The sequence below is a fragment of the Peromyscus californicus genome, unplaced genomic scaffold (genome assembly GCF_007827085.1).
Source record: "Peromyscus californicus insignis strain IS unplaced genomic scaffold, ASM782708v3 Scaffold_6__1_contigs__length_162567912, whole genome shotgun sequence".
Classification (NCBI taxonomy): domain Eukaryota; kingdom Metazoa; phylum Chordata; class Mammalia; order Rodentia; family Cricetidae; genus Peromyscus; species Peromyscus californicus.
In genome coordinates, this window is record NW_026294584.1 from 128,127,569 (window position 1) to 128,155,553 (window position 27,985).

Sequence of the window (27,985 nt, forward strand, 5' to 3'; positions counted from 1 at the left end):
AGTTCCCTCCAAATCCCACAAAGGAGGCCTGATTTGTAAGGCTGGAAATGTAGCTCAGGCCGAGTGTGTTTAGAGGTAATGTTGGAGATGTAGCTCAGGTCAAGTGTGTTTAGAGGTAATGTTGGAGATGTAGCTCAGGCCGAGTGTGTTTAGAGTAATGTTGGAGATGTAGCTCAGGCCGAGTGCGTTTAGAGGTAAGGCTGGAGATGGAGCTCAGGCCGAGTGTGTTTAGAGTAAGGCTGGAGATGTAGCTCAGGCCGAGTGTGTTTAGAGGTAAGGTTGGAGATGTAGCTCAGGCCGAGTGTGTTTAGAGTAAGGCTGGAGATGGAGCTCAGGTCAGTGCTTGCCTATCATGCACAAGCCCTGAGCTCCATCGCTAGCAGAGCATAAACGGCCATGGTGGTGCACGTCTATCATTCCAGCACATGGTCATTCCAAGAGTGAGTTTGAGACCAGACGGGGATCCATAACACTCTGCCTTAAGAGAAAATAAAAATGGGCTGGAGAGATGGCTCGGCAGTTAGGAGCACTTGCTATTCTTCCAGAGAACATGAGTTCAGCTCCCAGCATCCATGTCAGGCCACTCTCGACCCCTGTAACTTTAGCTCCATGAGATCCAATGCCCAATTCTGGCACTAAATTCATGTGCACAGACACATATTTACATGTAATTAAAAATTTTAAATATAGAAAAACAACAAAAGAGCTGCCTGCAGGTGGTACTTCCTGGAAATAGTGACTGCCTGTACCGAGGCTGAGACTCTCTGCACGGCATCACCTCTCTGTGAGCCTCAGTGTCCTCTGCAGCCCAGCCCAGCACCACTTCCCTTAGAGGAGGCAGTGTGCAAGGAACAGTGTCTTATAGAGAGGGCCCAGCCTCTTTGATAGGAAATAATGAACTCTCACAGCTGCTCCTTGAGAGGGAAGGAACTGGGTCCTGTCAGTCCTCAAGCTGCTGCCTTCTATGTACAGCGACTACCTTCCTCCTCTCACGAGTCTACCCAATGTGGGGGCCTTGGATCTCACCTCCTCCACAAAACTCTGTCTGTTCCTGGAACTCTCTACCCATGCCACCTACCATACTTATGGACAGGCCTAATGAATATGGAATGAGTGGTTAGCATAGGGGGTTTGTAAGCAAGGCTGCCGTGTTTGGCTGCACAAAATGGGCTCTGCCCAGCCAAGGGAAGGAAATGCTATTCACACAGAGTGTACTGGGACAGGGGTCCCACTGAATTACATAACATAAGCACTGCTTCCAAGTCATTGGCCAACCACTTGGACCAAGCGAGGTGTGTAACATCCTAAGGCTCCGTTTTCTCATCTGGGAAGAATGGGATATTGTTGGTACCCTACCGTATGCCCCACAGAGGTGAAATCAGCAGCTGGTACTGAGTGCTTCATTTCATTATTATTAGAGTTACTGTCTTTGTTTCATGTGTGGGTGTTTGTTTGTTTTTCTCTCTGAGAAGATAGGAACAGTCTAGGGACAATGAGTCATTACTTGTCCCTGCACCTAGCAGCAGGCCGAGAGCCTGATGTCACTCCCTCAGGCCCTTCCTCCATCTTTCTGTTTGTCCAAATACACTCTTATTAGTCATGCCTTTCTTATTTACAGATGACAAAACTTCAAAACAACCTAGCTGAAGCTAACGGAAGCCTTTCTAGGCTGACATGACTAGTAGTCTGTGTCGGGGAGGTCATGTGGCTCCAGGTGTGGCTCGAGCCAGGACTATCGGCTTCTCCGCTTCCTGTACTGCTGCAGAGCCGGCCTCATTCTCAGGGGATTCTCCACATGGCGGGAAAACAGGTCCCCGGGTGCCTTGGTTTCCCTTTGCTCTCTCTCCTCTATTCTCTTCCTTTTCTTTCCTTTCCCTTGCAACAGACAGGGCCTCATGTGGCCAATGCTATCCTCAGACATGGTATCCAGCCAAGGATGACCCTGGAGTCCTGATTTGGCTTCCACCCCGAGTGCTGGGATTATGGCTGCACCATCATGCTCAACTCCAATTGTTTTGTTTTTGCAATAAGGTCTCAGGTAAGCCAGGCTGTCCTTGATCTCCTGACTTTCTTGCCTCTACTTCCCAAGGGCTAGGAATGTAGGCTCATACAACCATGCCAGACCCCAAAGAGCAATTTTAAGGAAGGCCTGAGTGACCCAGGTTGAGGCAAGTGGTCATTTTCTGGACCAATCATGATTGGTCAAGCTGGGGTAACACGTCCACCCTATTTTGACAGTGATATTCTCACAACAGAAAGAGAGATGATATTCTACCTTTGTTGGTTGGTTGGTTGGTTGGTTTTTTTTGAGACAGGGTTTCTCTGTGTAGTTTTGGTTCCTGTCCTGGATCTTGCTCTGTAGACCAGGCTGACCTCGAACTCACAGAGCTCCACCTGGCTCTGCCTCCCAAGTGCTGGGATTAAAGGCATGTGCCGCTGCCGCCGCCGCCGCCGCCGCCGCCCACCGCCACCACCCTCCACTCCCCGACTCCCACTCTACTTTTTTTTTTTTAGTATTTGTCCTTTTTTAAAAAAAAAATGTGAAAACATTTTATGTATAACTGCAGGAGAAATAATACACAACTTGAACATAAAAACAGGTTATAATTCAAAAGTCCAGAGTTATGTGAAACTGGAAAATATTTTCTTTGTAGAAAAGTAAAAATGATAACATTTCCCAATAAGCCCTTTTAAGCCAAGTAATAGCTGAATGATACATATAAATATTGATTAGATTCTGGGATACCGAAGAAACCTATCTTCGTCTGTTCAGAGAGCTATGTTTTATTTAAGTTGTGTAAGTGAGATACCTATTCATCTTCCCCTTCACTGTTTGATTTACAGCAGACATTTTTCTATAGGCTAATCCATAATCTAAAAAGATTTTCGCCTCCCCTCCTGAAAGTACGGCCAGCATTTTCTTTTATCAGCTTGATACGGTATATATTCTTTTTTAAAAAATATTTATTTATTATGATGTTTGTTTATTATGTTTACAGTGTTCTGTCTGCATGCATGCTTTCATACCGGAAGAGGGTGCCAGATCTCATTACAGATGGTTGTGAGCCACCATGTGGTTGCTGGGAATTGAGCTCAGGACCTCTGAAGAACAGTCAATGCTCTTAACCTCTGAGCCATCTCTCCAGCCTTTGATACGGTATATATTCTTATCCTAATAATGAAATGTTTCACTAAAGCTTGCCTAAAGATTGGGCAAAACCAAAGCTTATTATAAGCCACAGTCATCCTAGGGTCCCCCCTGCTAGGTAGCCTCCCTGGATCTGTGGGTTGCAGTCTGATTGTCCTTTGCTTTATATCTAGTATCCACTTATGAGTGAGTACATACCATGTTTGTCCTTCTGAGTCTGGGTTACCTCACTCAGGATGATATTTTCTAGTTCCATCCATTAGCCTGAAAATTTCATGCTGTCATTGTTTTTCTCTGTTGCGTAGTACTCCATTGTGTATATGTACCATATTTTCTTAATCCATTCTTCAGTTGACAGGCATCTAGGTTGTTTCCAGGTTCTGGCTATTATGAATAATGCTGCTATGAACATAGTTGAGCATGTATCTTTGTGGTATGATTGAGCATTCCTTGGGTATATGCCCAAGAGTGGTATGGCTGGGTCTCGAGGTAGATCAATTCCCAATTTTCTGAGAAACCACCATACTTATTTCCACAGTGGCTATACAAGTTTGTACTCCAACCGGTTGGTGGAGGAGTGTTCCCCTTGCTCCGCATCCTCTCCAACATTGACTGTTATCAGTGTTTTTGATCTTAGCCATTCTGACAGGTGTAAGATGATATCTCAGAGTCGTTTTGATTTGCATTTCTCTGATGACTAAGGATGTTGAGCATTTCCTTAAATGTCTTTCAGCCATTTGAGATTCTTCTTTTGAGAATTCTGTTTAGCTCTGTAACCCATTTTTTAATTGGATTGCTCAGTATTTTGATGTCTAGTTTCTTGAGTTCTTTATATACCTTGGAGGTCAGTCCTCTGTCAGATGTGGGGTTGGTGAAGATCTTTTCCCATTCTGTAGGCTGTCATTTTGTCTTATTGACCATGTCTCTTGCCCTACAAATCTACCTTTGTTTTTTTTTTTTTTTTTTTTTTTTTTGGTTTTTCGAGACAGGGTTTCTCTGGGTAGCTTTGCGCCTCTCCTGGAACTCACTTGGTAGCCCAGGCTGGCCTCGAACTCACAGAGATCCGCCTGCCTCTGCCTCCCGAGTGCTGGGATTAAAGGCGTGCGCCACCACCGCCCGGCTCTACCTTTGTTTTTTAAAGACAGAATCTCACTATATAGCCCAGGCAAGGCTTGAACCTGCAGCCCTCCTACCTCAGCCTTCTGAGTGATGGGATTACAGGCTCTTGCCACTATAAACAGTTCACCTTTCTCTGTGGCCCAGTTCATAGGTCATTTCCTCAGGAAACTGTCTCCTCTCCTTTCCCATAGCAAATTGCCAACACCCTCCGGCTCTAACCCTAGCCTGGGAGAACACACAGGGAAGAGAGCACTCTGTGTGCATTTCTTGGGGTATGGCACAATGTTGGTAGCCCACCCTGCGTTTGCTTTGTTATCTGCCCAGATCTGATGGGTTCTGCCCTCACTGTGGGTAGAACTTTGTGGGGCTGCATGGTTGGAACTCTGAGTAGGCCAGGCATCACCATGGCTCACCTGTAATCCCAGCAGATGAGGCAGAAGCAAAAGGATTGCCACAAGTTTAGAGCCAGCCAGAAGGTCTGTCTCCAAACAAAACCAAAACCAAAACCAAACAAAAACTAAAACGAGATCCCAGTAGACAGTGGTTCTCACCCTTCCTAATGCTGTGACCCTTTAATTCAGTCTCCTGTTGTCATGACCCCCAATCATAATGTAAGTATCAGTGTTTTCCAAGGGATCGCAACCCATAGGTTGAGGACCACTGCAGTAGTTAACCTAACCCTAGAGGCTGTGTCAGAAATAGGTATGATATTGAGAGCCGCTGGTAGCAAAGGAGTATGGGAGTATACAGTAGGTGACAACTAGTGTTCAGGTCAACCTATCAGAACCAAGGGTTCTGTTGGAGGGAACCATATATGCAAGGCATTATGGAATTACTGCCTTTTGAATGAATTGGCTGTCTCGTTGTAAACTTCTTGTGCGATAACAGCTGATTCTCCTCATTTACTGTGCATTTCCATACGTGTACATACTTGTCCCTGAGAGTTTACTTTATAGTTTTTACAACTAGTTGTTAATGAATGGAGATGTGTGTGTGTGTGTGTGTGTATATATATATATATATATATATATATATATATATATATATATATATATATATATATATATATAAAATCTCCGCTAAAGGGCAGAACAAAGGGGGAACAAAGGTGAGAAGGAAGATGGAAAGAACTAGATAGAATAATGAGAGAACAGCAGAAGGGACAGAGAGGAGCCAAGCATGAGAACAGAAAAGATGTGTAGATAGAATTGACTTATAAGAATAAAGTAAATGGGGGTTGGGGATTTAGCTCAGTGGTAGAACTAGCAAGCACAAGGCCCTAGGTTCAGTCCTCAGCTCCGAAAAATAAATAAATAAATAAATAAATAAATAAATAAATAAAGTGAATGGACTAAAGAGCTCGGTGTGCTTAGATTCATTCAATATCCCTAAGTTTAGATCCTCAGCTGGTTGTTAGATTCTTCCACGGACCCTGGAGAAAACAAACAGGCTGGACGACCTCTTGTTTTCATTAGTATGAGAGCCCAGTTTGGGCTTAGATAAGACACAGAGACATCTGGGACAAGGCTTGCTATTTTGGGGGGAGGCCATGGCCTGCTGGCTTTAGGTTCTCTTCAGTAACAGACACAAACGAACCATTTGGCTGCTCCTCCTGCCACCCACAGCTGAGGAGATATCTTGGTGATAGCCGGCACTCTGGAAACACCCGAAGGACCAGGTCCTTGGTAGCTGGCAGTCCTGCCCTAGGAATCCCAGGACCCACCCTCCTGCCACCAGCACCCTCAGAAAAAAGTGCTCAGAAACAAATGTCATAGGTGAGTGGCCACAAGCTGAGAGCCACCAAGCATGCTTTCCTGAACCTTTTCACCTAGCCAAGCCCTTCCCACACCACAAATAATACTCAAAAATTGTAGGTCCTTTTGTAATTTTTTTAGAAAACAAAACAAAACACAGCAGTCATTTATTCTTAAGTTTGTACTTTACAAAACCCCAAGGAAGAAGTCCTTGCGGGAAAGGTGTCGAGGAGATTGTAAGAAGGAAAGGGGACAGCCAGGAACAAGCCCGCTCAGCTGAGGCACCAGGCAGATGCTAGGTCCAGGCCAGTGCGGTAAGGCCTTGCATGCTGGCTGCACACAGCTCAGCTGAGTGGCCTGAGAGTACTTCAGCCCTGAGACTGTTGCCATTTGATGGGCAGCCCCTGGCCAAGGCTTCCAAGGAAGTGGGCCTCTGCCAGGCCAGGGAGGTGGCCAGCAGCAGGTGAGGCTAGCCATCTAGGAGCTTCAGGATGCTCTCCCGTTCCTTCAGGGTCTTCCAGGCCTGGTCCTTTTCCTTCTTCGTGGGGGTGCGCTTCTTCTGCCGGGCAGCCATGATCTTGCGAAAGGCATCCATGACCTCATTGTCTGCCATGCGGACCCGCTGCCTTAGCTCCTGCCGGCTCACCTCCTCCTTTGCCAACCTGTGGGGGCCAAGTGGCATGGTTATCCCCTCTCCAGAGTTTGTGTCCCCCTTCTTCCAGACTGAGCCTCCTCACAATCCCAGCTGAGGCTGGCACTTCTTGGCCTGTTTCATTCATGGCCAATGTGCACAGATGCAGAGCCACATTGAGCTGGAACTGTGTGTGAGGCATTATTTAAGTGCTCCAAAATGTTAACTTAATGCTGCTTATAGTAGGGGCAGCATGTGGGAGCTCAGGAACTATGCAGGAAACCTTTCTGTCAATTTTGCTGTGAACCTAAAAATACTCTAAAAATTTTTTTTTTGAGATAGTCTCACACTATAGCCCAGGCTTACCTGGAAATTACTATATAGCCTAGGCTGGTCCTGAACTTGAGGCAATCCTCTTGCCTCCACCTCTCCATTGCTAAGATAGTAGGTGTGAACCACTATCCCTAGCTTAAGAAATAAACCTAGGAGCTGGAGAGACCAGCTGCTCTTTTAGAAGACCCAGGTTTGGTTTGCAACACTCTCAAGGTAGCTAACAACTAACTCTAGTTCCAGAGGATCCAATGCCCTCTGTAGGCACCAGGCACACACATGGTGCACAGACAAACCTGTAGGCCAAACACCACACATAAAATAAAAAATACATATTTAAAAACCCATAAATAGCCGGGCGGTGGTGGCGCACGCCTTTAATCCCAGCACTCGGGAGGCAGAGCCAGGCGGATCTCTGTGAGTTCGAGGCCAGCCTGGGCTACCAAGTGAGTTCCAGGAAAGGCGCAAAGCTACACAGAGAAACCCTGTCTCGAAAAACCAAAGAAAAAAAAAAAAAAAACAAAAAAAAAAAACCCATAAATACCGGGCAGTGGTGGCGCACACCTTTAATCCCAGCACTCAGGAGGCAGAGGCAGGCTGATCTCTGAGCTGGAGACCAGCCTGGTCTACAGGGTGAGTTCTAGGATAGCCAGGGCTACACAGAGAAACCCTGTCTTAAAAAACAAAACAAAAAAATCCATAAACAACACACACACACGTGCATACAGCCAATTCTCACAATAATCTTTCAAAGTAAGAACCCTTATCCCTATGTTATAATAGTAAAGGAACCGAGGCTCAGGTTGAGCAAGGGTGACTGAAAGATCTAGAAAGACCAGCTTCAGCTGGGCCTCAAGCTCACCCTCTCCTGCCTTAGCCACGTGTGAGAATTACAGCTGTGCCCTGCCGCACCGTTCTTCAACCGTGTGTGGCTCTGACTTAGACCCACTGATGGTGGAGTGGAGGGTCTCTGGGAATCTAGTCCTTGCTGCTTGGGCCTGAAGTGCCTTGTCCACAGCCCTGCAGCTGCAGCACAGCAGGCCCAGGGCTGAGCCCCAGCCTCTGAGAGCCCAGCCATTTCCCCAGCATCCTGTACCTCTGTAACTACACAGCATTCCTTTTTTTCTCATTCACCCTGCCCTTGCCGCCCCCTGCAGTTTTCTCCTTGCCCTTGACAGGGACCGTGAACCAGAAAGAGGCTTGGATTCAGCCTTGCCTCACAGCTCAGCTCAGCTCAGCTCTCGACCGGAGGTGACTTCAACAAGGCTCCACTTGGCTCCGCTTCATTGGCTTCTATCCTTTATCTGGTAAGTGGAGAAAATGCCACCCACTCTCTGGGTTGTCCTTAGATAAAAGAAGGTGCCCAAGACCCTGGCACACAGTGGGCACTAAGCAACACTGGTTTCTTTATCCTCAGCTCCCCTTAAAGCTCAGCCGCAACTGCCTCCTTTGAATGGTGTGTCTCCTATAAACCACCTGAGAGAGCAGGAGTCCATTTCTCTGCCTTCCTCCTGGCCCCAGCGCCAGGTCAGAGATGGGAAGAGGTAATCGAGACCTGCCCTGTCAGGGCTCTGTAAGGAGCCTGGAGTCTTGATGGAGCGCTAACAGAAGGGCGGCTCCTACCAGTGCCCTCACATGTCACCTACACCCTCGTCACCAGTGCAGGGCAGTCAGTCGGGTGGGAGCTGAAATAAAATGAACCGCACTATGACTGACTTCTCTCACACACTAGGAAGTGCGGGTGACGAGCCAAACCCCAGCACAGACAGCCAAGAGAATGTTAGCAACTCTCAGGCCCAAGGAGGAAGCATACTGGTTTTCATTAGTTCCTCTATGATGTTTTTTGTGTGTTATATGTGTACATGTCCATGTTGCATGTGTGAGTATGCATGTGGAGGCCAGAGGTTGATATTGGATATCTCTATCATGCTTTACCTTATTTTTATTATAATCTATGCACTTATGTATTCATTAGGGGTTACATGCCATGGTGTGCATGTGGATGCCAGAGGACAACTTGCAGGAGGTGGTTTTCGATCTGTCATTTGGGTTCTAGGGATTAAAATCAAGTGGCCAGGCTTGGCGGTAAGTGCTTTCTCCACGCTGAGCCATCTTGCGGGTCCTTGGCCTTCTTTTTTGAAGCAGGATCTCTTAATGGGATCCTAGCAGACCTATTCGGCTAGGCTTGCCTCTGCCCATCCAAGCATTGAGGTTACAGATGTGTCCTGCTGTGGCCAGCTTTCATGTGTGTGCTGAAGACTGAACTCGAGAGGCCAGACTAGGTGGCCAGCATTTCCCCCACTGAGCTACCTGCCCAGTGCCTCTGTGGTATTCTGATTAAATAATACCATAAAGAAAAACACAGCCAGGAAGTGGTGGTGCACACCTTTAATCCCAGCACTTGGGAGGCAGAAGCAGGCAGATCTTAGCGAATTCAAGGCCAGCCTGGTCTACAAAGTGAGTTCCAGGACAGCCAGAACAAACTATTGCACAGAGAAAGCCTATCTCGAAAAAAGAAAAGAAAAAGAAAACACACATAAAAAGACAAAAGACAAACAAATGCAACACAGCACTGTAAATATTACTGAACTACACTTATCAATGGAGTCAGGCTGGAGAGATGGCTCTGGTTAAAGTGTGCACTGCTTTTGTAGGGGACTGGGGTTCACTGGGCAGCTAGCAAACACCAGTGAGTCCAGCTGCAGGGCAGCCAACACCACAGACACCTGCACTCATGTGCACAAACCCACATAATAATTCATCCACCTGAGACACAACTTGGGGGAGCAGGGCTGGTCCCTGGCACAGTGCTCACTCACCTCAGCAGGTCATGCTTCTTGGTGCGGTTGTGTGCACTGAGTGCCTTCAGCTCAGCCTGCCGTTTGCGCAGCTCAGCGAGGACCTCATCCTCTGAGTCCTCAGCAGGCCGGTCCTCAGACTCCAGGAGGCCCTGGGCAATCAGCTCCTCCTTGATGCGGCTCTCCAGGGACTTGGTATGTGGCACACTGCAGGCAAGGCCAGCACCTGAGCTCTGAGGGCCAGCTGGAGGACCCCTCAGAGTTTCCTGGGGCCTCCCTTCACCTTGTGAACCCACTATAACCACACATATATGTTTCAGGCCTCGTTATATATGAGTTGCAATCTTTTACGATACATATTTCCAAGATTTTTTTAAAGTATATGTAACACTTAAATATATTTTAAGTACAAATAGGATCACTCCTTTCCCCCCATTTGGTACTCTACTGTTTTAATTCTTCCATGTCGAGTACATTTCTGTAATGATTAACAGTCCCAGTGATTTCATATGTAGTTTTGGCACTTAGCTAGCCCCTCCCTTCAGGTGGGCCCTGGGGTTATCTCCAGGAGGAGCAAAGGTATGGTGATCAAGTCTGTACTAAGTCTGTCCAGAAACCAGGCCAGCACTTCCATCTGAGACGTCTGCGCTTGGTCAAATGGCCTCAACCTCTGTGTGTCCTTAAGAAGACAGAGAGAAGCTGACAGCGAAGCCCAGAGTGCAGGTGGGGTGTCACTCACCTGAAGGGCTTGTTCTGGTTTCGGGGAGAAGTGCTTGCTCCATCAGCCCCTGATTCTTTCCCAGACATGTCAGGAATAGGAGAGTCCTCCATAGGGGAAATAATATTTTCCTAAAGACCAGAGATAGGTTAGAAGGAGAAAGCTGTAGAATCTCCATTTTTCCGCTCCTCTCTGACACACACAGATGGTCTTCACAAGCTAGATAGCAATAGTCTGTCATCTTTTTCATCCCACTCGTGTTAAAAAGCTTCCTCCAAAGCTTTGATCATTCCAGAAATTCCTTTTTTGAGGGGAGGGGCATATCAATAGCAAAAGAAGGGGGCAAAGAGCAGCAGTGACAGGAAATACCCCAACATGCTCTTCCTCCACAGCAGCTGAGCTACACTGCACTTCCCAGGCTCCACTGCGGTCAGATGCGCTCATGGGACAAATTCTCCAGAGGAAAGTGATCCTCTCAGTCACACCCAGAGCGCTTCCTCCACATCCTCCTCCTTACTCCATTTCTGAGGGCCTGGTGCGGTAACCACACCCAGAGTGACCTTGGTCAGGATGAAAAGCCACTATAAACTGGAGTCTCTGCTGGGCTAAGGCAGACTTCGCCTTCCCGTTGCCTCAGTCTACCTGGAATGCATGCCCCAGACTGTTTCCTGAGAGAAAAACTATTGTTAGAGCCAAAAGAGGAAACTGAGGTTCAAGGACATAAAAGCGTGTTTCTAAGGTAGGCAGAGGCACAAAGATGCTCACGCGCTCACAGGTTTTGGTTTTCTCAGATGGTTACGCGCAGCCCTGGAGCTCGAGAGCCTGCTGCCTTTGTGTCCCAGTGTTGCTGGGGTTACCGGCACATGCCGCCACACCTAGCTCATGGTCCCCATCAGACCGAGCGCTGCTCACCTCCACCAGGGCCTGCAGCAAGCGTTGTGTCAAGGCGCCAAAGGGACACCCGTCTTCTGGCTGCTCGTGCTGGGCCTCGGACTTCTTCAGCAGGGCGTCTACATCTACAGTGGACAGGGAGAGGACAGCGGGAGGCCTGAAGCTCTGGGAACTCAGATCCTGGCCTGAGGTGGACAGCAAGCTTAGGGACTTACCTTTTGTGTCCAGTTCAGTCAGCGGTCCCATGAGGCCTTTCTTCTTGTCAGCCACAGCTGCTGCCCGAGCCCCATCCTTCTGCTCCTCCAGCAAATCTTCCTGGGCCCAGCGCTGGGAGTAGTGTTTCCCCAGTGGGGGAATCTGCGGCAAAGAGGCCATTCAATTCCAAGAGGTAAACACTGGCCACTGAGCCTAGAGTGTGGGAGACTCTGCTGGCATGAGACACTGTCAGTAAGCACCCCATTCACTCTGCTTCTTCATTTGTTGCCCATGTCCCTAGCCCAAGGCCACTCGTGGTGGCCATAAAAGGCAGAGAAGATAAAATCTACACTCACACTCTAGCAAGAGAAACAGGTATATTAAGAATGAAAACAGCTGGGCGTGGTGGCACACACCTGTTGTCCCAGGACTCAGGAGGCTAAAGCTGGATGATCCTGAGTCTGAGCCTGGGCTGAGCACCTATCTTGTCTCAAACAAACAAAACAAAGCAGAAATCAAAATACATCTAGAAGCTGATATGCAATAATCAAGATATAAAGTATAAGCCTAGTATCCCTTCATCCCAGCACTCAGGAGGCAGAGGCAGACAGATCTCTGAGTTCAAGGCCAGCCTGGTCTACAGAGCAAGTTCCAGGACAGCCAGAGCTGTTACACAGAAACCTTGTCTCAAAAGAACAAAACAACAACAACAAAAGATATAAAGTATAAAACACTATGTTCATGGATCTTTTTGGTCACAGGCAATTCTTCTAAAGAGCAGGGATGAGAAGGGATTTTTTTTTTTTTTTTGTTTTTTTTTTTTTTTGTGTGTGTGTGTGTGTTGCTTTTTAACTTACTACTGCTGAAATGGATTGCCTTTTCCCTGCTTCTTCTTTCTTTGAGACAGGTTCTTGATGTGTAGGACAACCTGACCTCAAACTCACAGTGAGATTACAGGTTGCTGTAGTTCTTTAGGTCATGATTGAATCTAAGGCCTTGTCCATGCCAAACACTTGCTCTACCACTGAGCTCTATCATTAACTGCATCTCTGGCCTCAGATAAATGTTTTTGTTTTTTGCTTTTTTTTTTTTTTTTTTAAATTCAAGTAAGTGTAATTAAAGCAGCCAAGGGACCACAAAGTCACCAAGTGAGACCACTTCCTTTGCTGTTCTTGGGGAAAGGGCCTCAGACTTGTAAGCCCAGGATGGCCTCAAATTTGCCTCAGCCTCCCAAGTGCAACAGGTGTGAGCCACTGGGCCCAGCTTCCTCTTTCTGCTGAGGAGTCTGGAAAGGCGTCTCTGGTGGCAGTAGCATGAGCCTCGGGCCTTCAAGAGTGAGGCAGTCTGTCAAGCTGAGAAGAGCCTGGGCACAGACCCTGGTGGGACCAGCAGGAAGGAGACATGTCTAGTCTAGCTCATAAATGCAGCAGGAAAGAGGGGTGTGGCCGGGAAACTGCAGTGCCACCTAGCCCCGGGACACTTGGACACTATCCTGTGGCCAGCAGGGGTTAGGAAGGTCCAGATGCAGCACACCTGCGGTGGCAGTTGCTGCCCTGTGGTAGTCACCTCTTCACATACGGTCCACTTTCTTTTATGGAGCATGTCTTATTTTCATCATAAATAAAACTAACTTGCTGGGGACGCATCTCTGCTGTAGAGGGCTTGCCTGGAATGCATAAAGCCCTGCTACATTGCGTCTCAGGACTGTAAAACTGGGCATGGTGGCATATACCCATGATCCCAGCACTAGGGAGTCAGAGGAAGGAGAATCACAAGTTCAGGGTCATCATTAGCTACACAAAGTTCAAGACTGGTCTGGGATATATGAAATCCAGTTTCAAAGAACCAAAGAACTTTAAACCAGCTATAGTGATGGATGTTTGTAGTCCCAGACACCTGGAGACCCGAGAGAGGGAGATGGTGAATCCCAGAGTTTAAGGTCAGCCTGGGCACCAAGTTCTAGTGTCTTAGAAATGAAACAGGAACTTAACTTTTAAATACTAAAGAAAGAAAGAAAGCGGTTGCTGAAGTCTAAAAGCAGGGAGCGTGTGCAGAGGCTCTTAGGATAAAGACAAGCAGACGGGATGACTTTGATGACAGATGCTGAGGTGGGGGTAACAGGGGGAGGCTGGGCCTCAGTGTCTGCAGGGGTAACACAGCAGCAAGGGAGGCTGGGAAGGAAGAAAGTAGATGATGCGGGCTTTGCTGCCTACGACTCAGAGGCACCTCTGAGCCCTCCTGTTCCCTGACTGTACGGCTCAGGGTTTCTACCTTATAATGCTCAGCTTCATCTTCGGGGGGCTTCAGGAGCTCCTCTAGTGTTCGGACCTCCTCACTGGTGATGTCGGCACAGTAGGGCTCCACAGAGGCCCAGAACCTGAAGGGAGAAGCAGACCCTGAGACGCCTGGGCTCCTCTAGCCTTAGCCCTGGGCCTTCCAAGACTCCACCACCAGTCCCTAGGCCCCTCTAGCTCTCTTCTACGTGCTCAGGCTCAGAACCTGTTGGGGGCATCATTCTTGGGGATCCGAGGCACGTCGATTGGGTCATCAGTGAATTCATATTCCTGGATCTTGGGCTGAACGTTTTTGGATTTGGGTCGTCCTGGGCCAGGGCCGGGCCCATGTCCTGCCTTCCCTTCCAGTTTCTGCTTCTTGGGCTTCCCATGTTTTGGGGGAGCACCAAGCTCATGGTCTCGCCCCAGCTTCAGGAACCGTCGGTCACCCTTCTTATCCTGCCAGTCAGTAAGGATCTGAAACACACGAAGACAGTCACTGAGGAGGAGGGCAGAGACAAGCACCTTTTTCCCATTATGGACAACTTGAGATCTAGAAGTTGACGCCATTAAGTAAACTACTTCCCCTTCAAAGCCCGGTTCTTTCTCTGTGACTTTCTCACATGGATTCAAACATAGGTCTACGCTCTGATTCCCCTGTCACCCAAGCTAGCCACAGACTGTTTGGCAGAAAGGTTAAAAAATAAATTAAAAAAGGTTATAGCACTCCTGGTCAAATATGCTGGTGGTGGTTTTTTTGGTGACGGTCAATAAAGACTCCCAGCTAACCATTTCAATCATCAACCCACCTGGGATCCCTGTCTACACAAACAACTGACTGTGTTACAGTGCGTCTCAGAAAGCTCCCAGGGATTCCAAGGACTACAAGTGAACAGAGTTCATCTTCTGAGGTTCAGTTGGATGGCAGCCCTGACCCTTGGGCCCTAACTCTGCTGTCAGTTCCCATTTGGGTCTCTCTTCCCATCCATCCCTTAGCCTCTACAGACAGAGCTAACCTAATGGCCCATCCCATAACTTGACACAATCTGTGTCTAGTGACATCCCCTCTGGTGGAGAATCACCTGGGTTTCAGCTTCCAGTACACGCAGTCGCCGGCTTGCAGAGGACAGCAGGGTCTCCAGCTCCAGTTGCAGGGTGTCCAGCTCCTCAATACCAATGCCATCGTCCTCCGAGCGGGCCAGCACTGCTGTGTACCGGGGACAGACCTTCAGGTGGTCCACAGACTTGAAATCATGGAATTGCAATGGGCAGTCCTTCAGCTCACTCATGGCCCAGAAGACGGGACCCTGTAAAACTAGAGAGGAGAAGTCCATTGGGTGGGAGACAAAGTAGAATGGGAGAGGCCCAACTAAGACATCAGGCTTCAGTACCCTTAGAAGTAAGGATGGTGTCAAAGCTCCCTGTCACACAGCCCCGACTGTACACCATAGGAGCGCTTGCTTCACTGAATTATGGACACAACCTTGGGGGATGGGCTTTACTTGTGTTTTTTTTTTTTTTTTTAACATAAAAGGAAACAAACTCTGAAAGGGTATGCCTAGACTCCTAACTGCAATTCATTGTCTTTTTGTTTGGGTAGCACTTAAGACTGAACCCAGAGTCTCACACACGCTGTATCTTCAGTCCTTTTTTTCTTTTCTTTTCTTTTTTTTTAGACAAAGTCTCTCTATGTAGCCTTGGCTGGCCTGGTACTCATTATACCTGCCTCTACTTCCTAGAGTGCTGGGATAAAGGCATGCACCACCACACCTGGCTTCTAGTCCTCTTTCTTTATTTATTTGCCTTTTTTTTTTTTTTTTTTTTTTGAGACAGGGTCTCATACAGCCCAGGCTGGTCTCAAACTAGCTAAGTAACCAAAGATTTGTTTCCATCTCTCAAGTGATGGAATTCCAGGCATGTAACCACACCTGGCTTATGCAGTGCCAGGGATCCTTGTGCATGCTAGACACAGTCTCCAAACTACATTCAGCCCCCTTTCATGAATTTTTATTGAGACAAGCTCTCATCAAGTTGTCCAGGCAGGCCTTGAACTTATGATATACTTGCTTCAACCTCCCAAGGAGTTAGGTTTACAAACCTGCATGATTAGTGGGCCTGGCCTCCTAGCTGCAATTCGAACCCAAGTAGTCTCAAACCTGCACCACAAGAGAGAGGTATACCAGTGTGCTCTGTCTCCCTATGTCCTGTTTTCCTCTGTTGGGCTGTTTCTAGAATTCTATCTTACAGGGTTGGTCCAGCCTCTCCTTGGCTCACCTTACTCCACCTTCGCACATTCTCTGTGTCCCTAGCAAATTTGGAACACGAGCTGGTCAAGCAGACAGAACTAAGTTCCAGCCCATCTTCTTCTCATGTGCCCTTCTAAACATGTTATTTAACTTGAATCTCAGTTTTTTTCCAGGACAAGAGATGATGCCTCAGTCCGTCTGCCCATTAAAAAGTATAAATCTGTAAAATGGGGGCATCAAGAGTACCTACCTCCCTGGAATGTTCTGAGGATTAAGAGGTGATGCTCGTCAAATGCCCAGTTCAGTGCCTGGCACAGAAGTGGGACTGCTTAATGGCTGGCTCCACCTGTGTGTCGCCCCAAGATCCCGCCTCCAGGGTCCTCGTCCTCTAGGGAGCCCCTAACACAGCCCCCGCCTCTCCTACCTCCTCTCTGCGGCCTCCTACAGGCCCCAGGCCGCAGGAGGGGGCGGGGAGTTCAGGGCTACCAGAGCAACCGCCCCGGAACTGGCTATGGGCGGGCCCCCTGCAGCTGACGCGAGGGCGGGGACACGACCAGCCTACAGTGGCCTGCGGGGGCGTGGGGGTCTAAGGCCACCTACGAACCTCCGACAGGTGGAATGCTAGGCCTGAAGCGTCCCCTAGGAAGCAGCCCGGGGCCAAGGTGGGGCTCAGAGCCGAGATCTCTAGGGACCGGCAGCCCGGCCGGGCCCCAGGGCTGCAGGTAGGAGGAGCCCGGAGAGGATAGGAGAGCACCACCGGAAGAAACGTCAGGCTCCCCCGGCCCGGCCTGTCCTAATTTGGTGCCCAACCTGAGGTCGGGCTGTACTATTGTTACGTGGGGGGAAGATACAACCAAGGCGACAAGAACCAAAGGCTCTGGCCAGAGATGTATGGAGACCCAAGGGGACTCGAGTGCCACTGGGTCCCTCTCCGCCTTCTACAAGTCCCAGAGGTCCCAGTGTGAAATCGTCCCGGAGATCCTGACGTCGTTCGGCTCTTCCTCCCCGGTCCTGCCCGAGATGGTCCCTCCCGGAAGTGCTGGTCGAGACTGCGGCTGCGCCTCTCGCGAAAGGGCAGGCGTCGCGGGGCCGGGCACTTCCGCACTTCCGCTTTCCGGCCCAGACAGCACCCGCGATGGTGAGAGACCTGGGGCTGGGGGCCTCCCTATGTCTTACCTGATGAGGCTGTGGGTCTGGGGGAGATGCTGTTTGCCGCCAGGGCTCGCGGCCGGAGGTCGCCCTGGAAGGAGGGGGCACGATGTGGATGGGGAGGCAGAGGGTGGGGCGAGGGCCGAGGCGAGGAGGAAGGGGCGAGCTGGGGGGCGAGCCTGGCAGGAGCAGGCCCAGAGGCTTCCAAGTTGGGCATCCCCGGAAGGAATGGCCTCTCCCCAATGTTCTGACGAGGCAGGAAGCAGCTTAACTTAGCCTGTGTTGGCGGCTCGCAGCCGAAGTAGGATCGCTGAGGAATGAAGCGGGGCCTCCTCCATCCACGGTAGAGATTAGCTAAGTACACCCCCTTGTCCCCGCCTGCTTTCTTGATCTCACGGTACCCCGAGGCAAGTGTCCACTTCTCCGATCCCCCCCTGGGTCCCCCCAGCCCCTTGCTTCCAGGCCTCAGTGAAGGCTGTGTGGTGTTGCCTCCATTCAGACTCCTTCCTCGGGCGGTACCGTTGTTGACCGTAATGTGTGTAAACGCTGATGACCGCTGGCCTTTCCCTTCCAGGCGGTGCTCGGGTTTGGTATCTGTGGGTGTTCCGTACTGTTGTGTCTCTCTTCCTACTGCTTTCCCCAGTCCTGCTGGCTTGGATGACCTCAGTTCTGAAGACTGGACTGCTTGCCATGCTCCTGTGACTCGACTGTCTCGGGGAGACACCTTGAAATTAGACCCTCTTGTTCAAAAGTCATCCGCTTTCCTAATCTTGGTCATTCTTCTGTGTTCCTCAGCCTGAAAGCCTTTTCCCCTTGACTGAGGAGATAGCTTTTTATTTTAAGCATTTTTTTTTTTTTATTGTACTTGGAAGCATCTATTCACTAAAGGGCAAACATCACAGGGCTAGCTACCTAAAATTCACTATTAGTTTTCTTTCTTTGAATATTGACAAAATAATTAGATAGCCACTACTCCAGTCAAGGTAGAGAACATTCTGCCCTCTTCCGATGGTACCCACTGCCCCAGACAACTACTAATCTCGCCCTTCCGGTTTTGCCTTTTCTTGGTTGCCATCAATGGACTTCTAGTATGTAGACGGAACCACTGACGGGAGTTAGTTGTGTTTTTAGCCTACCCCCTCTGTCTGTCCGTCTGTCCCCTGTGATGCTGTGCTTGCCTCCACTGCTCCAGTCTGTACTCGGGGCCTCTTCTCTGCCGTGAGTCTCACTTCCCTCTCTTCCGTTCTCCAGAGAGCCTCTGTGTAGCTGAAGTCACGTAACTTCCTCCTCAGAAAGTCCCAGTGCTTTCCGCCACGTTGAGAGAAGAGCTAACTCAGTGGACTAGCATTCTAGATTCCTTAGGCTTTTATCCAGCCAGCCATTGCAGCCTGCCCTGTGCAATTAAAAATGTTCATTTGTTCATTCACTCTACAGAAAATTTGTAAGACACTAGGTATAGGAGGTGCTGAGCTACTTGCAGCCTGCACAACTGAATAAAGTTAATTAAGTCTGTTGACCATGTGAATTACAGTCTAGTGAAGGAAAATTCATTCAATAAAATACACGAAGAACGTCTTGCTGTGAATTGTATGTAAAGTGTACATATCCTAAACTGTGGTAAATGCGTTGAGGAAGTCAAAAAGAGCGCTTTGAGGAAGGAAGAAGCCTTCTCAGTAAGCTGAGCTCTGGACTGACCCAAGCAATGAGGAGGAATGAATCCAGGGGAAGGGTCGGCGTGTGATGAGCCCTGAGGGGAGAGAGAACTTGACTGAGATCTAATGTAGCTGATCATTATAGCTGACCTTGTCCACTCTACTGAGAATGTCCACGTTCTACTTTTTCTCATTGTCAATCTTCTGATCCTGTATCTAGTCAAAACTAATTTCCTTAGTATAGATTATTTATAAACCTAGTTATTTTACATTTTGCCCTCCATTAGCCCTTGTGATCCTCACCTGGTTGGTCATGGATCAATACATTTGTCAGTGTAGGAAGCATGTGAAGGACATGGACCCCTCTAGATCAGTATTATTTAGCCTCAGCACTGGTGACTTGGAGCTGAGTAATTCTATTGTGCATCCCAGATGTTGGGACAGCATGGCTTGCCTATGTCCACTTGTCCATAGTCCCTGCCCCACCCCCAGGTCATAACAGTCACTATTTTTCTCCATATTTTGCTAAATACCAAGCAGAATTGTTTGCTGCTGGGAACCACTGCTCTAGACTCCTGACTGAGCTGCATCTTGAAGGCGGGGTGTATTCTGTTCTGTGTGATGATCGTACCTGAAGCCTTCAGTACTGCCTGTTCCATAGGAGCCAGGGGTTGGGTTGGGGGAGGTGGGGGTGTACTGGCTTTGGTGAGGCAGACTCTGGTCCTCTGGTCCCTCCTAATCTTGGGTTTATTTCTGCAGACTGCCACTCTCCGTCCCTACCTTAGTGCCGTGCGGGCCACACTGCAGGCTGCTCTCTGCCTGGAGAACTTCTCCTCCCAGGTTGTGGAACGACACAACAAGCCAGAGGTCGAAGTCAGGTAGGGAAGAAGGTCAGAGTGGAGCTGAGAAGAACAACTCACACGAATGGACGCTGTCCAGGGGGGGCATGAATTTCTGTCCTGGGACCCTCAGGGCACCTTGAGTGACATTTGTCTTGCTGCTGGAGGAATGGTGGTTCCCGATTTGGAATTAAGAAAATAGGATAGTGGGTTGTCAGGCCAAAACCCATGGGAGAGCTACCCCGAAGTGTGGCTTCGTAGAGCAGAACTGTGGAGAAGTGTTTCCAGTAGCATTACAGCCCACTGGCAGCGCCAGAAGAGGTCACAGGATTTAGTTCTCAGAGATGACATCTCTGTATTAATAGTTTATGGACCAGAACTTTTTATTTTTTATCATTAATACTGCCAGACAGCTTAGACCCTCTTACACCAAAATGACTCCATATTTTGGATGCATTTTTCTCTTGTCTGGTTTTCACTGCATAAGTAAATATTCTTCCTCTTTGAAATTTCACCGGGCAAGGAGACGACATGGGAGGCTGAGGCGATAGTAAGAGAACCGCAGGGTCCAGGCTAGCCTCAGCTACACAACAGGTCTTTTCCCAAGAAACCAAAAGAGGCAAAATGGGGAAAATCTGGGATGTACATAGTTGAAATAAGCCGTGTCACCACATAGAAAATAAAGGTGTTTTTGTTACTGGGGATTGAACCCAGGCCCTTGGGCATGCTGGGCACACACTCTACAACTGAGCCATGTCCCCATCCCCGAGGTGATTGCTGTGACTCAGACAGTTCTAATGTTAGGATAGACTGTTGTTACTTGATATGCATCGTTTTCACTCAGCATTTTCAGATGGTGACAGTTCATAGATTACAGATACCTTTACGAATACCTAGAGAGTCAGTGGCATCAGTGTGGTCCTCTGATTTTGTGTTTTTAGGAGTAGCAAAGAACTCCTATTGCAACCTGTTACCATCAGCAGGAATGAGAAGGAAAAGGTTCTGATTGAGGGTTCCATCAATTCTGTCCGGGTCAGCATTGCTGTGAAACAGGTGAGTTTCACCATGAAGGTGTGTGTGTGTGTGTGTGTGTGTGTGTGTGTGTGTGTGTGTGTGTGTGTGTGTGACAGTTAGGAGTGCTCTTCACAGCCAGGGATCCTATCCAAAAGGTTATCGAGCTAGACTCAGAGCCTGATTTCAGGAATTTACTTGGCATGATTGGCCAGAGCAAACTGGCAGAGCCAGGTATGGTGGCACAGGCCTGTAATCTTAGCACCTGAAGTCTGAGACTGAGGATGGAAAGCCCAAAGCCAGCCTGGGCTACTTGGTGAGTCCCTGTGTGAGAAAAACAGAAAGTGGGTCAGTAGGATAAACAGCAGCGACCCTGTCATAGGCCTGCTCTGGATTACAGACACGGAAATGCAGCAGGAAGGACACAGGGCTGCCTGGGTGTCGGGCCAGAGAAGGCTTCTGACAGGTGATGGCTGTGTGCACTTGGAGCAGTACCAACCAGCACTGGTTTGATAGCCATAGCCTCTGAAACCGCCACTTGATTTAAAAATGGATGGTACTTTTAAGCCTGTCACTTTTGTGACATGTAAGAATGCCTTATTTTGTAGTCTAACTTGTTGCTACAGGATCTGAATTTCTGTGGCACAGTTAAGAGAGCTTGAAAAAGGTAAACCCTTGTTGTCAAAGAGGAAAGCCGATGGTGTGTCTGTCATACAATAGGGACCATAACTGCTGTTTACCTTCAGTGGGTATGGCTTTCATGGGATATACAACTAGGTTTTGTGAATCCTTTACATGATAGCATTATCCTTTTATATTTTTTTTCTATAATAAACAAGTGCATAGTTTTCTTCTATGGGGGAATAGAGAGCTTTTTGAAATAATACTGAAACCTCAAAGATTTTGTTGATTCTTCATTTTTGCCTTTGACATGCCTTTGTCTTTATAACATGTATCTTTAAAGTAGTTAAGTTTTTGGGAATATGTAACTAGAACTGTTAGTATTGCTTGTAATGCTTTAGTTAGGGTTAGTATATATATGTACACACCTAAATATAAGCATGTAGATTTGCATTTTGTCTCATAAAATTTCAATAAATTCTTCCTGTAGTAATGGGAAACAAAATCCATAGTTCATATGTCACATGTAGTGTTTCTGTATTTGAAAGTTGCCCAAATATGAGCGTTCTAATTCTAAATTAAACCAGCAGCCTAATTAAAAAAAAAAAATTGACACCACACACATGCACATATGAAGTTCTCATTTTAAAAAAAAAAAAGAGCAGACGGTTCGATTCTAGCTTGTCTTTCAGAATCAGCTGTGCAGGCCAGCAGTGGGTGGGATGACAATCCAAAATCAGGAGAGGAAGATGCCAACCAGAACACTGGCAAAACTCTCGGAACTAAACATCTGTCTGACGGTGATTGCCCAGACAAATGCCATGGCTTTTTCTTCATGTATTTTCTCTAGTAGTTTTATAGTTGGAAGACCTACTTCTAGGTCTTTTATCCATCTTGGGTTAATTTTTGTATATAGTGTAAGATAAGGGTCTAGTTCGATTCTTCCACATGTGAATGTCCAGTTGTTAGCACAATTTGTTGAAGAAATTCTTGCCCGTGTGTGACCTTCTGCTTTGTTGGGAATCAGTTGACTATAAATACTTCAGTTTCTTTCTGAGTTTTCTGTTCTGTTCCAATTCATCTGTGTACAAAATAGAATTTTCATTTCTTACACGTTTCCTTGTCTACTGCATAGGTCTAGGCGTTGCTGTCTTAGTATCACTTGAATGACTATTTAATGGTGGGTTTAAATTTGACCTAGATTCTGCTTCCAGTTTGAAAAGAAACTTTGTATCCTAAGTGAGAAAAACAGTATCATTTGCCCCTCCCCCAGCAAACAGCTCTAAAAATAGCAATTAAAACAATGTTACAAAATTCAGATTAGCGACTTCTTGCCTTTGAAAGCTTTCAGGGTTAAAAGGAAGCACCAGGAGGCTGGTTGGCTCTGCTGGTGTCTGATTGCCCAGATGCAGAAGTAATTGGAAGAGTTGAAAAGGTAGAGACTTCAGGATTGTTGGATTTTAGTAATGTTAAGGCAGACACTCCTTGAAGAAGTCTCTGATACCCAGGTAGTGGGTGCCACCAATGCTGAGAAAGGCCACACTAGTGACTTGAGGAAGGTCAGGCCGCTTCAGACACAGGTGTGGACTCCATTAGAGCTGATGAAAGACTCTAGTTTGCCAGAGTTCCCCCTCATCCCCCCAGGAATGCCCGTTACAGTCGAGTGGCCCTGGCTGGGCCCTCCCTTCAGTTAGCAGCAGGTGCTACAATTCCAAGCTCAGCTGTCCTTGTTCCCACCAAGCCTCAGAAGACCGGGCTCAGGGTGGGGCTGGCTTCACATGGTTACTTGAGAGCCGTCTGTCTTCCTCTTGCTGTCTCCAGGCTGATGAGATTGAGAAGATTTTATGCCATAAGTTCATGCGCTTCATGATGATGCGAGCAGAGAACTTCTTTATCCTTCGAAGGAAACCTGTGGAGGTGAGACCTGTGCTTCCGGTGGTTATAATTCCCAGGACCCTGTCTCTGGGTGGCCTGGGATTGTTTGGTTTTTGCAGTATGGAGGATGGAACCCAAGGTCTTGCACTGCTGGGCAAGTTACTGGGCTATTCCCTGGGTCTGTGGGGTTGTAGGCCAAGGGCAGCTGCTTTTCCAGCTGTAAGGTGTCACTGCCTGGACTGAGTCAGCAGTATGTGGTAGCGGGAAACAGAACCCCAGGAGGAGGTAGGTATGTGCAGTGCCCTCCTTCACAGAGTCTTGGTCCTAGTCACAGACAAAACAGTGATTTCAGAATCCTTCCTGAGCTGGCTGCGGTGGGTATTGTTGTACTCTCAGTGTGGGGAGACTGACCAGAAAATCACGTGTTTGGAGTCAGCCTAGGCTAATTTTGATACGTATCTCCAAAAGAGAGATGGGGGAAGAAGAAAGATAAGAAAAACAACAAAAACCTTCCTAAGCTCTCCCAACTGAAGTCCAGCCTCTCAAAGCCCCAGTAAACAGTGAGATGCTTGCTGCCTGCCTTCGTATTTAAAGGTACTTGAGTCTACTCCATAGGTTCCCTGCCAAGTCTCTCTGGTGACCTACAGCCACCATGTTAGAGCAGCAAAGACCGTCACCCAACATAGCAAATGTATTGCTCAGTTCTTCACCTTGAGCCACCTTGTCTCTGTCCTCTAACCTCCGGGCTACAGAGTAGATGAGCTCGCTCTTCCTCACACATCCTCCTGTAGGAAATGGCTCTAGTTCCATCCTCTTCCCTGTTGGTTCCACTGTGATTTTGACTATTGGATTGGATTCTTTGAAGTAAGATTTGTGGTTCCTTCATTCCCTTAGCTCATTTCCAATACAGGGCTGTTTGTGCCACAGTCTTTCAGGGACATCTGACCTAGCACACGATTTTGAACTGGGTTCAGTTGCTTGGATCCAGCAGACAGACAAAACGCGCACTCATCCCTATGCCCCCCTCCCCAAGCAAGTGGATAGCTCTGGAGAAGATGGTAGCCAGTTGGATGCCTTTGTGTGAGTGTGAAGAAGATATGACAAGCAAGTGTCCCTGGGGGACTAATTTTGTCTTGTGTCTTCTCCTCCTTCCCTACTGGCTTCCCTCCCTAGGGGTATGACATCAGCTTTCTCATCACCAACTTCCACACGGAGCAGATGTACAAACACAAATTGGTGGACTTTGTAATCCATTTCATGGAAGAGATTGACAAGGAGATCAGTGAGATGAAGCTGTCAGTCAATGCCCGGGCCCGCATTGTGGCTGAGGAGTTCCTCAAGAATGTGAGTAGGACTTCCCCTCTCTCTCCATACCAGAGTTTGGAAGAAGCCATGGGTTCTGGGAATGTGGCATTGACAAGATAGTCCTGAGTGAGGCCAGAGGTTTCATCCTTGAGAGCCCCAAGTTGTTTTTCTCTTATTTCTGCAAGTCTGGGAGGCAAGTCTCTGGTGGAACGGTAGGCGTGAATTCTGTATTTCCCAGTTCTACATAGTCTCTACCTGTCCTAGTTCAAACCCCAGAGTGAGGAAGATAAAGTGCCTGTGATTCCTGAGACCATAGGACTCTTAGTCGTGTGTAAGCCCACTTCTCGAGCAGACATAAATATTTTTCTTCAGTGTCTTTCTCAGGCTTACCATTTTGGTTTCTTCAACATGTTTCCCATTACCCGTGGCTTGTGGCCATCAGACTGAAGGACTTCTGTGCTCTGAAGAGGAGGGGTTGTTTACAGGAGGAGCGAGCGGCATAGCTTTGTCTAGAGGTTCAGGACTTGCCTCTCTGCCTTCCAAACAATCTCTGGTTTGTTGATACATTCCACTCAGAGCTGTCTGGTCCCTCCTTGGTAGAGTTAATGTTTGTTCTTACTAGTGCATACAGACCAAGCCCAGGGGAGTTCAGAATCCTAAAAATGGAAATGATACCCACTTCCCCTGGGGTTTAATTATCCTGTGGTTGGCCAGTGCACAAGGCAGTGTTGTTTATACTCACAAATCAGACCCAAGTGTGGGCCTGACTCCTCTGCCTCCCCCAGGCACATCACTGAACTGCTCAACTAAGGCTTGCTCTCCTCAGCTGTTAATTTCCTCTGCTGTTAATGTGCACCTTTCAGGGAGGTTGAACATAGATAGGTAAGATCACATGTGCACCTTTCAGGGAGGTTGAACATAGGTAAGATCACATGTGCACCTTTCAGGGAGGTTGAACATAGGTAAGATCACGTGAGAGTGCTGGGGGGCAGGGGCGGCAGAGGAGAGAGATTGAGAGAGAGATTGATTATGCCCACAGGTTCCAGAACAGGGGATGCAAATCACCTGGGGCTGGAGCTGTAGGAGCTGACTGGTGTGGGTGCTGAGAACTGGGTCTCAGGTTCTCCAGGGGGAGCAGTATTTAATCACTAAGCCCCTAGTACTTAATGTTTATTATCTTTTGTTTTTGAGGCCTGGTCTCACTATGTGGCCTTGGCAGACCTGGAACTCACTAAGTAGATCAGTCTGGACTCAGAAATCTGCCTGTCTCTGCCTTCTGAGTGCTGGGATTAAAGGTGTGTGTCACCACACCCAGCTGCACTTAAATTATTACAGAGGCAGTAAAGTTAAACAGCATAGTGTCAGTTCTCATGACACTCAGAGTAGAGTTACACACTCCCATGCCTGGAGCTTTAGTGTTGTGTGGGTTCTTGTTTGCTTCATTGCTCCTGATGTTTCTGTGCTTCCCCTTCCTTAAATTGGGAGTTTGGTAAGCGGTCTGCCCAGTCAGACGTACAAGGACCTTCTCTGTATGTTAATTAAATATGAACTTCCCAGTTGTATTTCCAAGCTTTACAGGTAAGAAGACTAAAGGACAGGCTAGGGACTGTACTGCAACAATCTCTTCCAGCTGAATCCGAAGTGAAATGCGAGCAGTAACCAGCTCTGTACTTCTCCTGGCCAAGAGGGGCTCAGAACCTGGAATAATAAACCTAGGGGCCCATCCTGCAGGTTTAGTGGATGTTGCTTCCAGGCTGTACCATCCCCTGCCAGACCAGCTGTGAGGGTGTGGGCAAAGACAAAAATACCTGACACCATTGTAGGGGCTAAGGGTGGGGCCAGGTGCTGGACATACAGGACCTGAAGCCCAGTGTGTGTGTGTGTGTGTGTGTGTGTGTGTGTGTGTGTGTGTGTGTGAAGAAGGGAGCAGAAAGCTCTTCTAAGGCCTGTTCTAGTTTGACAGTCACTCAAAGTTTAACATAAAGTACCAGACCTTGTCCCTCTCTCTTGGCTCACTGAGTCCTCTAGCCCTTCACATGTGGGTCTCCGTATCTAAAGCTGCTTCAGTTACACCAGGCAAGCTGTGGGGAAGCCCTCATCACTGAATTGTTTCTTTTTCTGATTTTATGTTTTAGGCAAGTGTCTTCAGATCACTGCTAGTCTGGCCAGATTAAGAGCATGCTCATGGGGCTGTAGAGATGACTTGGTGATTAAGAGCACTTGTTCTCTTTCAGAGGACCTGGGTTTGGATCCCAGTACCCACATGTAGGTTCAAAAAGAAAGAGTATGCTCGTGAAGTACCAAAACCTGATCTGTACTCAGAGACCTGAACAACAGCGGCTCAGAGCCCGCTTACCTGGAATAGACTCATCAGGCAGGATACAGTAGCCCCATTCATTGCCTGTCATTCTCTTTGACAGTTTTAAACCATCTGGCTGGATCTCGCGGCCTTCCCCCTTGGCCTTCCCTGTGTCTCTGCGTGTCTGCGAAGGTGTCCTGGAGTCACTCCCCGGAGCAGCGGTGCGGCGGCAGCGGCAGCAGCAGGAAGCAGGGTTGGGTGGGCATTGGATGCGGGAGGTGGGTGTGGTGTGCTTTCTAGCTGTGCAAAAAGGCAGCAGTGGACCTACCCCAAGGCCACACGTGTCTGGTCAGACTAGCTTCTGATGTTTAGTCCCCTGGGCCGGGACAGACTTTTTTTTTAAACGTCTTGAAACCTAAACTCTGTGCTTGTGGAAGACTGTAACCTTTTTGTCTTTTTTTTTTTTTTTTTTTTTTAAACAACCTCCACCTCCAGTGGCTGTGACTGGCCCCAGTGATTGTACCTTATTGGTCGCTGTGGTCTGGGCGGGCCTGGAGCCAGAAGGCGACTATTTTTCCTGCGCCACCCCAGGTGGGGAGAGAGAAGTTTCAGACTCCAGTTTCTCTTCCTTGCTGTCTTACTCCTTGGGCCCAATAGAGGTGGTAAGGACTCTCTACTAGCCTCCTGAGTTCTGCCTGAAGATGGCCACCGCACTGGTTGGGAACAAGGGCTGAATCTATGATTGCCAGGCAGACCTAGGAGCTGGGGTCCAAAAGCCAGGCAACTTCTGGCTGCAGGGGCCACCTGGAGTCGCCCCCCCAACACCTCCCCAGCTGAGAGGCCCCAAGGCTTGCCTGTCTGGGTCCAGTGCCTGTGCTGGAGGTGCAGAGGTGAGTCCTTGAGTGCCCAGCTGGGCTTCGCCTACTCTGACTCCTCTGCTCCCACGCTCGCTGTCTCTGATTCTGATGAATCCTCCCTTCCCCTAATTAAAGTCTCTTCCTGCCCCTTTGGGGCTGCATGAGGTCTGTGCTCTGTGTATGTGTGGAAGGACAGCTGTTTTTATTCCTTGGAGCCATGTATGGCTGGCACTTGGGTCTGGAGCAGTCCACCATGCAATTTTGTCATTGGTCT

General features: G+C 48.3%; 2 protein-coding genes and 1 long non-coding RNA gene across 4 annotated transcripts; 2 read left to right on the plus strand and 1 right to left on the minus strand.

The window, feature by feature from the left end:
• Positions 1-257: 257 nt before the first annotated feature.
• On the plus strand, positions 258-9,794 carry LOC128099979 (uncharacterized). Its single transcript, XR_008214629.1, has 3 exons — positions 258-2,038; positions 3,000-3,157; positions 8,161-9,794. It is a non-coding gene; the product is annotated as an uncharacterized LOC128099979 (long non-coding RNA).
• Tada3 (transcriptional adaptor 3) lies at positions 6,143-16,978 on the minus strand. 2 transcript variants are annotated; one of them, XM_052721937.1, is made up of 10 exons: positions 16,708-16,866; positions 16,354-16,411; positions 14,940-15,172; positions 14,084-14,334; positions 13,856-13,961; positions 11,605-11,746; positions 11,411-11,514; positions 10,520-10,629; positions 9,802-9,987; positions 6,143-6,683 (listed from the first exon to the last, which is right to left on the minus strand). In XM_052721937.1, exons 3-10 carry the CDS (start codon positions 15,144-15,146, stop codon positions 6,491-6,493), a joined length of 1,299 nt encoding a protein of 432 aa, XP_052577897.1. In that variant the 5' UTR covers positions 15,147-15,172; positions 16,354-16,411; positions 16,708-16,866; the 3' UTR covers positions 6,143-6,490. The 2 variants fall into 2 exon arrangements, with proteins under 2 accessions (XP_052577897.1, XP_052577895.1); XM_052721935.1 differs by lacking the exon at positions 16,354-16,411 and having other exon boundaries at positions 16,708-16,978.
• On the plus strand, positions 16,967-27,888 carry Arpc4 (actin related protein 2/3 complex subunit 4). The gene is made up of 6 exons (XM_052721938.1): positions 16,967-17,241; positions 19,664-19,782; positions 20,685-20,796; positions 23,197-23,292; positions 24,424-24,594; positions 26,976-27,888. The coding sequence occupies exons 1-6, from the start codon at positions 17,239-17,241 to the stop codon at positions 26,979-26,981; spliced, it is 507 nt and encodes a 168-aa protein (XP_052577898.1). The 5' UTR covers positions 16,967-17,238; the 3' UTR covers positions 26,982-27,888.
• The last annotated feature ends 97 nt before the right edge of the window (positions 27,889-27,985 follow it).